We start from the raw sequence: 16,404 nt of genomic DNA, 5'->3' as shown, positions 1-16,404 counted from the left end.
AGACAAACGGGCAGATTGCTAGCCTCCCCTCCCCTTACTACTGCCCTGGTGGTCTAGTGACCTCTTCCACCTTCGGGGCAGGAAAGAGCCCCCTTTCACGCCCTCCCTCTGCCCCTATCACATTTCCCCTCCCCCCTGTCACACACCCCATCACTCCCCCTCCCCTTCACCCTCCTCCCCTTACCTTACTAATACCCTGGTGGTCTAGTGGTCTGCTGATCTCGGCGCCGATTCAAAATGGCCGCCGAGAGTTGAAGTGACATCACGAGATTTCAACTCTTGGCAGCAATTTTGAATCAGCGCCGAGATCGGCTACAGGAAGGATGCATGCAGGGCAGCGCTCCAGGCAGGAAAGAGGGGGCTCTTTTCTGCCCCGAAGAGGTCACTAGACCACCAGGGCAGTAGTAAGGTAAGGGGAGGAGGGTGATGGGGAGGGGGAGTGACGGGGTGTGTGACAGGGGGGAGGGAAAAGTGTGACAGGGGACAGAGTGAAAGTGTGACAGGGGTGGGGTGGGTGTGTGGTGGGGGCGGGGCATGTGCCCTCCTTTTTGGGGGGCAAAATATAGTAACCCTACTAACGCAGCTTAGTAAAAGCATCCCAAAGAGTGTCCTGACTTCTTACTCGGGACTTCCTGGGTTTGCTCTGTTAATACAGGAAGTGCCAGCACACTTTTATTCAGGTGGCTTTTCTTTTGAATCAATGCGCTGGTGCCTACGTATTTACTGGCTGGCTTTCGTTTTGTAAATCTATCGATTTTTAGTGATATTTAACTTTAGTAGATTTCAAGTATTGTTGAGGCACCATTTGTCTGTCAGTCTGCAGGTTCATGTACAAATATATGCATAGGGAATCATTAGGGGAGGGAAGGAGCTATAGGGTATTCAGGAGGTCTGTCTCCACCACTCCTAACTTTAGGCGTAGTTTATAGAATATGCCTAGGCCTATCTTTTTGGGCGCTGATTTTTTTAGTCGCAGAAATAGAATGTAGCCCAATAAGTGAGTTGGATGAAATGGGCTCCTAGTTTTCTGGGATCTTTATTCCAGACCTCACATATGCAAAGGAACTACACAGGGAAATATTCTGAGTTGTGGCTAAAGTGTAAACTCTGAAATCTCATCTTTAGTTCCTGGTAGAAAAATGCTAAACCTGCTTCCATAAATGGTTTCACCTTTAAATATTAATGGGGGGGGGGAAAAAATCACAAAAATGTGCCTTTCCTGACCTTTGCAATCTCCGTATGACAGGGAATGCCAGCAGCACACTATAAATGGGAAAGAGACAGCCCCAGGGAAAGTCCTCTACATAAAGCATGTCAGGAGCCAACTATTGTGTCTAGTGGATCCCTGAGGGTGGAACTCTGGGAATGAGAGCAAGGCCACTGTTCCTTCTGGCCTCAGCTGGGGGCACGGCAAGGCCAGCGGAGTGGCTTATGCCCATTAACTTATGTTATTTATGCATTATTGTTTCCCACTATTATTCAGAAACAAGTTTTGATTCAAAGTGGCTTACAATTTACATTTTGGTAGAGTTACAATAGTGTTATGCAATGTGGAGAGATAGATTTGAAGTGGAAAAGGCAGTGGTAGGTTTTGTGTTCAACTGTACATAAGTACATAAGTAATGCCATACTGAGAAAAGACCAAAGGTCCATCGAGCTCAGCATCCTGTCCCCGACAGCGGCCAATCCAGGTCAAGGGCACCTGGCAAGCTAGCCAAACGTACAAACATTTTGTACAAGTTATTCCCAAAATTGTGGATTTTTCCCAAGTCCGTTTAGTAGCGGTCTATGGACTTGTCCTTTAAGAAACCGTCCAACCCCTTTTTAAACTCTGCCAAAACTGTAGAGTTTTGTTGATATTTATTCATATAGTTTTTGAAGAGGTAGATTTGAAAGGAAGACAGCAATATCTTTGTGATTTGCTGTAGAATTTTAGAAAAGTAGGTTATTATTTCTTTAAAATTTTTTTTAACCTATTTTAGGGTATTTTCATGTTCAGTTGACCTATTAGGATTTTTTTTAAAGGTGTGGGTTATATACTTGTAAGAAGTTAAAAATGCGCACAATCAATTTGTAGGTATGTGTGCATACATGCAGTTTGTGTGCACTAAAAATGTTTAGGTGCTAGAAAGAAGCTGCTGGATAAGAACAGTATCCTGTTTCCAGGAAAGAGTAAAAATTCAATTTACTTCTACTCGTTCTACACTACTCAAGATTTTGCAGACCTGAATTATATCTCGCCTCATCCATCTCTTTTCCAAGCTGAAGAGCCTTAACCTCTTTAGCATTTCCTTATATGAGAGGAGTTCCATCTTCTTTATCACTTTGGTTGCTCTTCTTTGAACCCTTTTTAATTCCGCTATATCTTTTTTGACGTACAGTGACCAGAACTGAACACAATACTCAAGGTACGGTTACACCATAGAGTGATACAGAGTCATTATAGTATTTTCAGTCTTAGTCGCCATCCCTTTCATAATAATTCCTAGCATCACCAAACACTGAGCAGAAGATTTCAGCGTATTATCTACGGCGACACCCAGATCTTTTTCTTGAGCGCTGACCCCCAAGGTGAACCCTACCGTTAGGTAGTTATGATTTGGATTGTTCTTTCCAATGTGCATCACCTTGCATTTGTCCACATTAAATGTCATCTGCCATTTGGATGCTCACAGGCTTATTTTCGAAAGAGAAGGACGCCCTTCTTTCGACACAAATCGGGAGATGGACGTCCTTCTCTCAGGGTCGCCCAAATCGGCATAATCGAAAGCCAATTTTGGGCATCCCCAACTGCTTCCTGTCGCAGGGATGACCAAAGTTCCCTGGGGTGTGTCAGAGGAGTAGCGAAGGCGGGACTGGGGCGTGCCTAACAGATGGGTGTCCTCTAGCGATAATGGAAAAAACAAGGGTGTCCCTGACGAGCACTTGGGCAACTTTACTTGGTCCAGTTTTTCTTATGACCAAGCCTCAACAAGGTGCCCGAACTGACCAGATGACCACCGGAGGGAATCAGGAATGACCTCCTCTGACTCCCCCAGTGGTCACTAACCCCCTCCCACTCTGAAAAAAACAACTTTAAAAACTTTTTTTGCCAGCCTGAAATGTCATGCTCAGGTCCATCACAGTAGTATGCAGGTCCCTGGGGAGGGAGGTATGTGTGTGTGCCAGCGGAGGCATAGCGAAGGCGTGGACGTCCTTCTTTCAAACATTTGTCCTGAACGCTCCCCCCCCCCCCCCCACAGGGATGGCCAAATTTCAAGGGAGTGGAGTGGAGTGGAGGAGTGGCCTAGTGGTTAGAGCACTGGTCTTGCAATCCTGAGGTGGCTGGTTCAAATCCCACTGCTACTACTTGTGATCCATTGAGAGAAATGACCTTTAACCCTACCCTCTGTTTTCTGTCCAATAACCAATTCCTAAACTCCCACCAGAACACTGCCTTCTATCCCATGACTCTTTAATTTTCTCAGAAGTCTCTCATGAGGAACTTTAATGCTTTCTGAAAATCTAGATACACTACATTAACGGGCTCACCTTTATCCCATGTTTATTCATGTCTTCATAGAAATGAAGCAAATTGGTGAGGCAAGACTTCCCTTGGCTGAACCCATGCTGACTCTGTCCCATTAAACCACTTGTTCTGTAATTGTATTCTTTATAATAGTTTCCACTATTTTGCCGGGCACTGACATCAGGCTTACCAGTCTGTAATTTCCCAGATCACCCCAGAACCCTTATAAAAATCGGCGTCACATTGGCCACCCTCCAATATTCAGATACTATGGATGATTTTAATGACAGGTTGCATATTACTGCTTGAGTTCTTTGAGTACCCTTAGGTGTATTCCATACTTTCCAGGTGATTTACTACTCATTAATTTGTCAGTTTGGCTCAGTACATCTTCCAGGTTCATCGAGATTTCTTTCAGTTCCTCTGCATCATCACCCTTGAAAACCATTTCTGGTACAGGCAGATCTTTTACATCTTCCTCTGTAAAGACCAAAGCAAAGTATTCATTCAGTTTCTCCGCTAAGACCTTGTCCTCCCTGAGCACCCCTTTCGCTCCTTCATGATCTAACGGTCCCACGGATTCCCTCGTTGGCTTTATGCCTCTGATGTACCTGAAAAGTTGTTACTGTGCGTTTTAGCCTCTGTGGCAAGTTTCTCTTTATATTCTCTCTTAGCTTTCTTTGTCAATGCTTTTTCATGTGACTTGCCATGGCTTATGTTGCTTCTTATGTTCGTCATTCGAGTCCTTTTTCCACTCTTTGAAGGTGATGAGCTCATGGATAAGGTGTGTGTGCATAGAAAGAAAGGGATTAATTTTCGTTATGTTATATATAAACAAACAACAGGTTTTAGCACTTCATGTAAACAAAATTCTAATACAGTTCCCTTTATAATATAGCAATAATAAAGTCTTGGCACCTTGCAGACCATAATTCAGGCATGGGGAAAGCGGGAAGTGATGGGAGATGAACATATTAACTGCCTTTCTTGTAATCAAAGCAAAGCGGTCTACAAAAGAAAAAAAAAAAGAAAGGGAATACCAAGCATGCACATTACATTTCTTGGAAAGAGGGGACCAAATAAAACATTATTGTTTGTTTAACACTTAAATGAGACACAAGGAGGTAATGAAATTACCCAAGGTCACACTTGGGCTAATAGTCGTGGCTCATGGTCCTGGGTTATTTTATTTATTTATTTATTGCACTTGTATCCCACATTTCCCCACCTATCTGCAGGCTCAATGTGGCTTACAAAGATCTGTTATGGCATCGCCATTACAGGGTAAAAGATACAATTGGTGTTACAGATAGATCAGGATGTTATAAAAAGAATTAAGCAAACAGTTATAGAAGGATGTCATTCAGAGTCAGGGTGGAGTGTTATAGTTAAGCTATGGATTAGCTATGGATTCTCGTTATAACCACAGATCACACTATTTCCCTGATAAGGTGGAGGGGCATTTTCGTAAGAACTTCCAGGTCAGAATTGGGACATTCCTGCTCATAACATTCAAAAAACCCCATCCATCTCACTGCCATTTTCGAACAAGAAAGACATCCAGATTGCCTTGAAAAGGATGTCCATATGTTGGAGACAACCATTCTGAACAACCATTTTACAAACTGAATAGTTTATAAATGGGGGGAAAACAAGGCACAGGGATGTCTCTCTGGCAGCAATCTTAAGAAGATGCTCTCACAGATATCCTTGTAGAACAGAGGAGTAGCCTAGTGGTTAGTTCAGGATTCAGATGCCACTGTAAATTTCGTTGTTTTTTTTTTTTTTTTAAATTTGATCCCTCCAGGAACAGAAAAATACCTACTGTACCCTTCAGGCTTATAGATGTCCTATATCTTTAGATACAGTAAGTATTTTTCTGTTCCTGCAGGGAGCCTCAGAATTTAAATTAATGAATAGTGACAGTGGGATTTGTACCTTGGTCCCTTGGTTTACAGGCCACTGCATTTACCACTAGCTACTCCTCAGACCTGCTTTGTTCAGAATGGCCATAATAGCTGCAGCTCACACAGAGCCTGGTTTTCCTTTTTGGTTTCACTTTCAGGAGAGAGGGAGTGGGACAGCAGCCCCTGGGGGATTAAAGAGGGGTCATGCCGTAATCTATCCAGTGGTCACGTGCTCAATCAGAGTCCCTTTTTGCAACTTGGATGTGACTGAAACAGGTCTAGATTAAGAAAAAAAATTCTTCTAGATATGAACGTTTCTTCCCGTTCAAAAATCGCTGTTGGATGTCCTATTTTAGGCCCTCCCTAGTCAACCCGCAAATCCGGACAAATGGGCAGGCTGGCAAAACCCATCTGGTTGCCCGGCCATGTCCTCAAAAAGAGGACATGTCCAGGTAAAACCATACATATGGTAACCCTAGTCAACCCAAAGCACGTCCCCTTGCTATTAGAATGAACTGTAGTGTGAAACATCCAAATTCTGATTTGAATGTTTTTATCAGATGTTTTTTGAGTTTTTTTATACACTTTGAGACGTGTATTTGCTTTGAAAATGAGCACCATAATCTGGTGATCCTCATTCATTCTCCTCTGCATATAACTCTGGTCTACCCTACCTTAAACTCTAGCAGTTATAGAAAATGTCAATAACAGTGGCCACCCTCTTTTATTCTAGCATTGAAGTTGGTCCATATGTGGAATTCTACCATGAGAAAAGCGGTCGTTATTGTCAGAAGTAGTTGAAACAGTTGTGATTCATTTATAATTTTTAAGTCTAGGATCATGTGCAGGACCAGATTAAGGCCAACTGAAGCCTAAGGACATAAGTACATAAGTAATGCTACACTGGGAAAAGACCAAGGGTCCATCGAGCCCAGCATCCTATCCACGACAGCGGCCAATCCAGGCCAAGGGCATCTGGCAAGCTTCCCAAATGTACAAACATTCTATACATGTTATTCCTGGAATTGTGGATTTTTCCCAAGTCCATTTAGTAGCAGTTTATGGATTTGTCCTTTAGGAAACCGTCTAGCCCCTTTTTAAACTCTGCCAAGCTAACCGCCTTCACCACGTTCTCCGGCAACGAATTCTAGAGTTTAATTACGCGTTGGGTGAAGAAATATTTTCTCCGATTTGTTTTAAATTTACTACACTGTAGTTTCATCGCATGCCCCCTAGTCCTAGTATTTTTGGAAAGCGTGAACAGACGCTTCACATCCACCTGTTCCACTCCACTCAATATTTTATATACATCTATCATGTCTCCCCTCAGCTGTCTCGTCTCCAAGCTGAAAAGCCGTAGCCTCCTTAGTCTTTCTTCATAGGGAAGTCGTCCCATCCCCGCTATCATTTTAGTCGCCCTTCGCTGCACCTTTTCCAATTCTACTATATCTTTCTTGAGATGCGGCGACCAGAATTGAACACAATACTCAAGGTATTGCTTAAATGACAAGACATTGACTCAATAAGTGCTGAGAAATATCATTAATGTATGAAACAAAACATCATATATATATTTATAATGATTACAAAAACACAGAAATTTGTGTTGGATAATGGGCGTGGCAGGTGGCAGTGAAAGAGTTAAGGTCATGATAACTAGGGGGAAAAACCCTTGTCCTGGCGGCCTAAGCACATGCTTATTTTGCTCAATGGTTAAATCCAGGGCTAATCCTGTAGCTAAATAAGTATTAGAAATGAAACATTTGCTCTTTGGGGTGTCTTGTTGCTGATTTCCTGTGAGAAAGCGATCTGAATATTTTTGGATTAGTGAACATGTGTAAGTATTTATTCTTGATATACCACTATTATTGCAATACAAATCAAATATCAGAACAGTAAATGAACTAGAATATTAGATCGGAAAAAAATCAAGGAGCCACACACAAAGCGAGAGAAAAAAAGAATACAGAAGGAAAATATGTATAGGTAAAACAACACATGTAGGCACTCCTAACCATCAATAGAACCTCAGCTCCTAATCCTGATAAGCTAATTTAAAAAAAAGAGTTTTTAAAAGGGATTTAAATTGTAAAGGGATTCCTGTTCTCTCAAAGGTTTTGGAAAACTATTCCATAAATAGGGCACCAAAAAATAGTTGGCATTCTTTCATGTCAACTCAAGCTGTGCTAAAGAGAGACAGGAGGACCAAACGTCATTCATCAAGGGAACACAATGCATGGGATGGAACATATCAAGTAATCAAGAAGGCCAAATAACTAGGAGAACATTCATGGACCGCTTTAAAGATCGTCACAGCCAAATCTTCTAGTAGTCCCAATTCACTGCACAATCATACATGAACACAGTAGATATACAATGTTCTGTTATCAAGGGCCAAAGCTATGGAATACTTTGCCAAATCCCCTCCATCTCTCATTTTAAAACAGAGCTAAGGGCTTTTCTTTTCAAAGACACTTATGCCTAATCCATCACAAGGCTATATGACTCCGACTAACAGTTCTCCCCTCCTATTGTACTGACCTTCCCCCACCTTCCTATACAAAATGGAGTTCTCCCCCCTTTCCCATTCACTGAAATGCTTTGATGTTTCCATGCATATCTTTCACCTACCCACCCCCATCCTGTTAGATGGTCACTGAAATGCTTTGATGTTTCACTTACATATACTGTCATCTACCACATTTGCTTATTTCCGATCTGACGAAGAAGGGCAACCTTCAAAAGCTTATCAAGAAATGTATTATGTCCAATAAAAAAGGTATCATCTTATTTTCTTTTCCATGTTTTATTTTGTTTGATTTCTATTGATTACCTTTAAAAGTGGACTAACACGGCTACCACAACTCTCTACGTATTGTATTCAAAATGTCTCTTTGTATATCATCTTCTCTTCTCTCCTCTCTCCTGTTTTACAGATTGTAAGCCACCCAGATAGCTTGTTCTATTGGGCAGGATAGAAAGTCCTTAATAAACTAGAAACTTGAAAGGTCAAAAGCAATATTTTACATTGGAACCTAAACAAAAGAGGTAACCAATGTAGATGAACCAATAAAGGTCGGACATGGTCGAATTAAAGGCATGATATAAAAACAAGCAGCTGTGTTCTCCAACATCTGAAGACACTTTAATGGTACGCTGGAACTCCCATATAGACTATATTACAATAGTCCAATTTGAGCAATACATATCCATATAAAAGAATCTTCAAGACATTTGCAGTAAAATAACTCCACACTATACATAATTGACACAAATTGTATAAACTAGCTTGGACAACATTATAAATATGCAACTCAAAAGGTAAAGCAGATCGATCAGTACCCCCAAAATACCTAAATGATGATACTGGTACAACTGGACTATCCAGCAATACTGGAAGCAAAGGAGGTTGAGGCAAACCGATGGTCCAGTATATAGTGGGCTTAGGCTGATTCAAAATGAGATGATGTTCTTGTAGTCAATGAGCAACTGCAACTAGACATGTCCATGATGTGTCTGGAACACTAGGATTACATTTGGTATATTTGTATTAATGAAACAGCCAGTAAGTCATGCATTTAATTGGGGGGGGGGGGGGGGGGTATTAGCATTTACTAAAAATCATCTAATGATTATACATTCCATTGGAATCTTCATGGTTGACCTTTTCATTTTTGTACGGAGAAGACACAAAATGATTCCTCTTTGCCCTTGTTTTTTTTTTATTGATATTGATTTATCCTGCCTCTCTTGGGACTGGATGACAAGAAGAGAGAGGCAAGGTTGCAGAAAGGTTAAGAGAAGCAGTAAAGTGGTTTCCACTTGAGACAGGTTGAAAGTTGTTCACAGTCCCAGCTGAATGTTAATTGCCTGACAAGCACTATAATTAAGTGTTTCTTCAAAACCAAGGTGAAAATGCCAAGAAATGCAAAAGATAAATAGTTAATGCTGTGTTGTGTGGTTTAATTCTGATTGCATCTCCTGAAGGGTAAAACCGATCCATTCCCTTCTAATCCTTGCCCTGGTTGTATTCAAATCCAAACCCTCCCCTCCCCCTAGCCCCCACACACATTACATCTTTCAAGTCTTTCTCCAATTATTTTTTTTCATGCCTCAGTGTTTTTCAGAGAAGTAGTCTCAATTATCGACACTCTGTTCTTTAAATAAAATCCACACGTACAACAACAAAGAAAAAAAATAAGGCAAAACTCCACTCTGAACATCCTCTATCCATCAAGCTATGGAGGAAACATATATATGGAGGAAAAGATGTCAAGGCCTGGTTACACTCTGCATAAAAAAACGTAGGGACACCCCAACATTTATCTGGATAAAAGCAGCCATTTTTTCAGATAAATGCTGAATGTCCCTACAGACCTCCTTGGCACTGTCCAGATAGTTCTGGGGTGGTGCATGGACAGAGTGACAAGTTATCTAGTTCAGGCCTCAACAAATTTTCATTAAATCTAGGTGACCTCTCTCTGGTCTCCTTCCCCATACCTCCAACATTGTCTGCAGTGAATTTTATTTTTTCTTAGGGGATGGGGAGGAGAGGGATGGGAATCTCCTGCCAGATCAGCAGTACCTCTTTAAGAAACTGATTTACTAAGACTATTTACCTTTTCTGTATCCCTGAGCAAAAATTTTTTAGTAAATCAGCTCCTCAAGATGCCTTTGCAAAGTTACTGGCAGAGCCAGCAGTCTCCCTTCCCAATGCACACTATCAGGTGTGTGACAGCACTGCCTTGATAGGTAAAGCAAAGAGGCAACTGCCTCTTTGTTTCGCATTTCACCATGGCTTAGATCCCTATCAATCTTTCTATCTCTCTTTCTCTCTCTCTTATGCCCCCCCTCCAGTCTTCTTCTGGTCAGTCTCTTTCATACCCTCCCCAGCCTTAACCCTTTCAATCTCTCATGCCATCTCCTAGCCTTAACTCGGTCACTCTCTCATGCCTCTCTCCAGCCTTCACCCAGTCAGTCTCTTTCATGCCTTACCTTCAGCTGGTCTCTCATGCCCCCCTCCAGCCTTTATCTGGTCTCTCATGCCTCCCTTCCAACCTTCATCCAGCCAAAAATACTCAGTCGGTGATTGTGTGTGTGTGTGTTTTTTTTTAATGCTGACTGTCACTGCCTAGATTAGCCCCCAGTGTTCAGTTCCTGGCCATATCCGGGCACCAGCACTGAATATTGGGGTGTAAATGTCATGGGAATGGCCACTGGAGCTTATGCAGGTACTGGCCGATATTCATCTGGGGCTCGCATGCATCCCCAGCTGAATATCAGTTGGTTCCTGTGTAAATATTGTTGGCCTTGAAAGCACCCCCCTCCGATCCCCTTCCTGCCTCAGCAAAGAGCCCCCTCCCTCCTACCCCCTTCCCCAACCCGTTATACCTAAAGCCCCTCTTCTCCCCCAGAACGAGGCCCCCACACACTCAAACACCCTACCCCTGATCTAGGTAGGTCCCCTTGGGCCTACCTGAAGTCTTTGTCTCTGGTCTGTGGAAGTCGTTGGAGCCAGGAGGGAAACCTCCTCATTCCTGCTCCTTGCGGTGGGCCTTTAGAAATGGCTGCCGTGACCTCTCATGGCAGCTCGTGGTTACTACAAAGTAGTATCTGTTAACTGGGCTGAATTTTTAAAAAATACAGCAATTCTACAGTTAGCTTTGGCTCTTGATCAAAAATGCTTTTCAGTATCTGTTTGTGTTAATATTTACTGTATTCGTATGTCCACACATTTCTAGAGTAATGAAAGTTATGGTTCATGGTTGTTCTTTGACCACAAGGTAAATTGATCTTTCCCTCTGAAACTTACAAGTGAGATCTTTTGCACTGATTCTGTTTATAAACGTTTTCTATAAGAAGAATCATTTCTTTTTAGAATTTTTAAATGCTTGGCAAATGAGAGGAAGCCCATAGGAATTGAATGGGCTTCCTTTCATTTGCTGCAGTGAGAATCAGCAGCACAGCTTTGTAAAAGAGACCCTATAATAATGTAAAAAAAGAAAACACAAACCTTAAATCTAATCCACATCAAGAGAACACCTAGAGTTACCATCACTCACACTGTATAAAGCTACAAAATGCACAAGCCTGAAAATTACATCTAAACCCCTCAATTAACATTCTATACAGAATAATGAAAGTTATGGCTCATGGTTGAGTTTTTTTGGTTTTTACCACCAAGGCAAATTGATCTTTCCCTCCGAAACTTACAAGTGATATTTTTGGGTTGATTCTGTTGATACAAAGTTTTCTATAAGAGGAATCATTTCTTTCTTTGGCATTTCTAGACAGTGCTTAAGTTTTTGTGTCAGTTACTCAGCAGTTTTATAAGTCCAAATGCATATTAAAGTCCTTGTTATTAACTAGTAAAATATAACAATAAGGAAAAGTATTTAGAGACGATCGCTATAAAATCTCTGAAAGTGCAGTAAAATGTTCTGGGTGTACCCGCTGCAGTTCATGCCAATAAAATATCTGATAATAACAGATAAAAGCATAACTCTGTAAGATATTCTCATGCCATGATCTTTTTCCATTCCATAGATGGAGAACTGTATTCTGGAACCGCTGCAGACTTTATGGGTAGAGATTTTGCCATTTTCCGGACTTTGGGGCATCATCATCCAATCAGAACTGAACAGCACGACTCCAGATGGTTAAATGGTATGGAGCTCTATGAATTTTATCATTTCCCTGTGCTAAGGAGTGATTACATTTTATTGAAAGTACAGAAAGCTCCTAAGTAAAACCTGCAAAATCTCTAACATTGCATTGATAGCAGTGGTGCCACCAGTACTGAAACTTTGGGTGGGCAAACAATGAATATAAGGGGGTACTACAGGAATCACACTCCTCTTCTGTCCATCCCCCTGCCACTCCCCCCCCCCCTTTAAAATTTATAATACCTCTAAGTCTCGCCTGCTCAAAAATCCAGAGCTTCCCTGATCACTTGAAGTACAACGCATGTTTGAACTCCGTTACCGTTTTCATCTCCACCATCTCCCTTGGAATGCCCTCTCGCGGGAGGTGGTGGAGATGAAAACGGTAACGGAGTTCAAACATGCATGGGATATGCATAGAGGAATCCTGTGCAGAGGAATGGATCCTCAGAAGCTTAGTTGAAATTGGGTGGCGGAGCAGTTGGGGGGAAGAGGGGGTGGTGGTTGGGAGGAGAGGATAGGGGAGGGCAGACTTATACGGTCTATACCAGAGCCGGTGATGGGAGGCGGGACTGGTGGTTGGGAGGCGGGAAATACTGCTGGGCAGACTTATATGGTCTGTGCCCTGAAAAGGACAGGTACAAATTCAAAGGTAAGGTATACACATATGAGTTTGTCTTGGGCAGACTGGATGGACCATGCAGGTCTTTTTCTGCCGTCAACTACTATGTTACTATGTTACTATGTAACTGTCTGTGGCTTGAAATTACATAGTAAACATACGTGGTAACATAGTAAATGACGGCAGATAAAGACCTGTACGGTCCATCCAGTCTGCCCAACAAGATAAACTCATTTTACATGGTATGTGATACTTTATATGTATACCCACCTTTTCAAGACAGCTTACCCGAATGACCCTACTTAACTTTGTAATTATAAATACTATGTAATCCGCACTGAGCCTGCAATGTGTGGGAAAGTGCGGGGTACAAATGTAATAAATAATAATAATACCCGAGTTTGATTTGTCTGCCCAGCACTCTGCTTCTACTAAAAGTTCTGAAGCTATCGTTGAAGCCCCTTAAAATTTACACTCTAGCCCATCCATTCTGCCGCTAAGGCCAGCACTGTGAGCATGGTTCATTTTTGTACGTAACTGATCGTGCTCAAGAACTGAACGTGTTCATTGTGCCAGTATCAGTGGGATCTATTAGATTGTAAGCTCTTTGAGCAGGGACTGTCTTTCTTCTATGTTTGTGCAGTGCTGCGTACGCCTTGTAGCGCTATAGAAATGCTAAATAGTAGTAGTAGTAGTAGTAGTCTCTTGTAACCAGAGCTAATATTGTGATGTCATAATGCCTCAGTCCACCAATAAGAGCCAACCTCATCAGTGATGTCACAATGGCTTGATTGTCCTATACTTGGCTCAGGGACTGTCTTTCTTCTATGTTTGTGCAGCGCTGCGTACGCCTTGTAGCGCTATAGAAATGCTAAATAGTAGTAGTAGTAGTAGTCTCTTGTAATCAGAGGTGATATTGTGATGTCATAATGCCTCAGGCCACCAATAAGAGCCAACCTCATCAGTGATGTCACAATGGCTTGATTGTCCTATACTTGGCTCACTTTTATTACATAGCTCTTTGAGCAGGGACTGTCTTTCTTCTATGTTTGTGCAGCGCTGCGTACGCCTTGTAGCGCTATAGAAATGCTAAATAGTAGTAGTAGTAATAATGCTAAGCTGCTAATAGCCATGCTTTTTTTAATAGTGCAGCTCTGGATTTCTTCAGCTGCCGGCTACATAATTTGTATGTTCTGTGCTGAGTGGGTCTGAAGCAACAGTGGCTGAGACCAGGCCAGGAAAACAGGGACAGTGGGAAATTGACAATGAACTCAAGAGACAGGGACAAAGATCTTGAGATGCTCAAGTAGATTTTGATTGTAGACTCAACTCAGTACTGTGTTTCGACCACAGGCCTGCCTCGGGAGTCTACTGGGCTCTCTTTGAAGTGTAGAGATTCAAACGTATACTTGAATGTTATGACTGGTGGGTAACTTTGGTATCTTCTAAACTGTATTTGAAGTGAAAATGCAAATATACAATTGTTCTGGATGTACAATTGCGTAGGTTGGTCTTTAAAAGACCTATTAAGAATAGCTGGTCAAACGACACGCTCTGGTAGTAGCAACACAAAAAGTGACAAGTTAGTACCAGTTAATATTTGGACTGATGAAGAGTAAGGTGAATCAGAGCAGAGAAATAGCTCATGTGAAAGGCCTTAAATATAACATCGGTAGAGTGCATCTGTTCAATGTCCTTGGCAGTTAACTAGGATTTTCAGATTAAGATTTCATTCCTCCCCAATTTTTAACAATGTTTGACCCTACAAAGAGATTTATTAGCTAATGAGCACACTTGCCATTCAGCCTGCCTAAACCAAAGGGATAATTTATCTGCATAGCAGATGAATATTATCGCCAGCGCTGTCTAGATAATTTTTAGGCTGCATCAGCCTGCCCCAAACCCAGCCCACAATATTATGAATTGTGTTGACCATTTAGCAATTTAAATAGCTCAATACTATCCATATAACTTTTAAAAATCTATGCCTAAGGGAATTACGCTTTGGCCAACTAGCAAATAACGCAATACCCGTTTGAAAATGGATGCATGTTTTAATGTTTCCATTTGAATAGGAAGCAAAGTTGCAGATAAACAAGGTGACTGATCTGTAGGTTATTACTTAAGCCTTGCAGTGTGAGGTGGCTTATAGGTGGACAAGAATGGCAAGATGGGAATGGGACTTGATATACCACCTGTGGTTTTTGCAAATACATTCAAAGCAGTTTACATGTATATACAGGTACTTATTTGTGACTGGTGCAATGGAGGGTTGAGTGACTTGCCCAAGGTCTTGAGGAGCTACAGTGGGAACTGAACCCAGTTTCCCAGGATCAAAGTCCACTGCACTAACCACTAGGCTACTCCTCCACTCCCTAACATACAGGGAAACCAAACTCTGCTTCTCATTATGCCTCATTTGCTTCGTTTTTTTTTTTTTTTATGCCTCAAGATGAATGTTTTCTATTTCAAACAGCATTAGAAAGGAAATAATTCAACAACAGCAACAGAGCTGTGATACATTTGTATTGGACTAGCTTAATTTTTCCCAACTTGCTTTTGGGAGCTGGCATTCCCTTTATCAAGCCCAAACATGAGCAGTTCAGAGCAGAAGATGACATTGGTAGAAATGCATGTGAATCACATTACAAGGTGAGTGTGAAAGGGAAAGGGGAAAGGCGAGGGTGGGAGGTTGATGTGTCAGACTGATCAGAAGGTGACAAAAACGCAGTGGAATTATTACTGGTAATGCATTGAAAAAAACATTTCTGTGAAGTCTTTTTAAGGCATTTTGAAAGTGTTTTGGAATTGAATTAACTGAGGCAGGCTTTATTTACCTCGCTTTCACTGTACAAGGCTCCTTTGATCCTTTTAGTGTCAAATGTTTTATATTCCTGGATTGTTCTGAGTTTACCTTTTAGTGGCCTGATGTAAGCTCTGAGAAATGTTTTTTGCAGCAGAAAGGTTACCTTCTTTTCTGTCTGTCACATGTTTTGTGTCTGAGTAAGTTAATTCGGTGTTTGAACAAGGAGGATTATGTAACCCGGGTCTCGTGCCCTCACTAGTTCAGGCCTGACCTGGACCAGAAAGTTCAGTTTACCACCAGATATGTCAGGAGACCACATACACCGACACTCATAGATCCAGTTTGCCTGCAATCGAGCTTGGAAGTGGGTTAATGGTCTGGAATAGCGATCCGGGGTGTTGGGACTCTATGAGATTTGTTACCAAGACCGTTGTCAAGATCCAGCATACTCACTCTCTGCCAAGAATCATTCCGGGCTCAAAGAGTTCTATTTAAAAGCAAACCAACTTTACTGGAACTTGTGTAACTGGCAATCAAACTCTTCAATTCTGTACATGCACTGTCCATCCAAGACTGTTTAGGGTAGTTTTGGTCACTCCATGCCAATCTTTAGGGACATTCCAGAATATACATATTTACATGTGCTCCTGTCCTTTACCCATCCTATTCTGACAGCAATAACTTCAGAGCTGCTTCCGTTACTCCTGATGCAAATCTAACCCCGTCAGGCACAGACCCTTTAGACTGTCTTTCTTCCAGCAGTGCATCTTCCAGGGCTACACTCCAGTCTTAAGCAGGCTTCCCCTGCCCTGGTCCTTCTTCTAGGCTGGATTCCCCTTATCCATAACTTCAGAGCTGCTTCCGTTACTCCTGATGTCAATCTAACCCCTTCAGGCACA

General features: G+C 41.9%; 1 protein-coding gene across 2 annotated transcripts in view; it reads left to right on the top strand.

Moving 5' to 3' along the window:
• The window catches only part of SEMA3A (semaphorin 3A), a 321,151-nt gene that overhangs the window by 189,370 nt on the left and 115,377 nt on the right, over positions 1-16,404 (top strand). For both annotated transcript variants that reach the window (XM_030216059.1, XM_030216058.1), the window contains exon 6: positions 11,962-12,081. In XM_030216059.1, the coding sequence (XP_030071919.1) occupies positions 11,962-12,081 (120 nt within the window). The remainder of the gene's footprint in view (positions 1-11,961; positions 12,082-16,404) is intronic.

The sequence above is a fragment of the Microcaecilia unicolor genome, chromosome 10 (assembly GCF_901765095.1).
Source record: "Microcaecilia unicolor chromosome 10, aMicUni1.1, whole genome shotgun sequence".
NCBI lineage: Eukaryota > Metazoa > Chordata > Amphibia > Gymnophiona > Siphonopidae > Microcaecilia > Microcaecilia unicolor.
The sequence above is the reverse complement of the archived record's forward strand: the minus strand, read 5'-3'. Positions and strand labels throughout refer to the sequence as shown.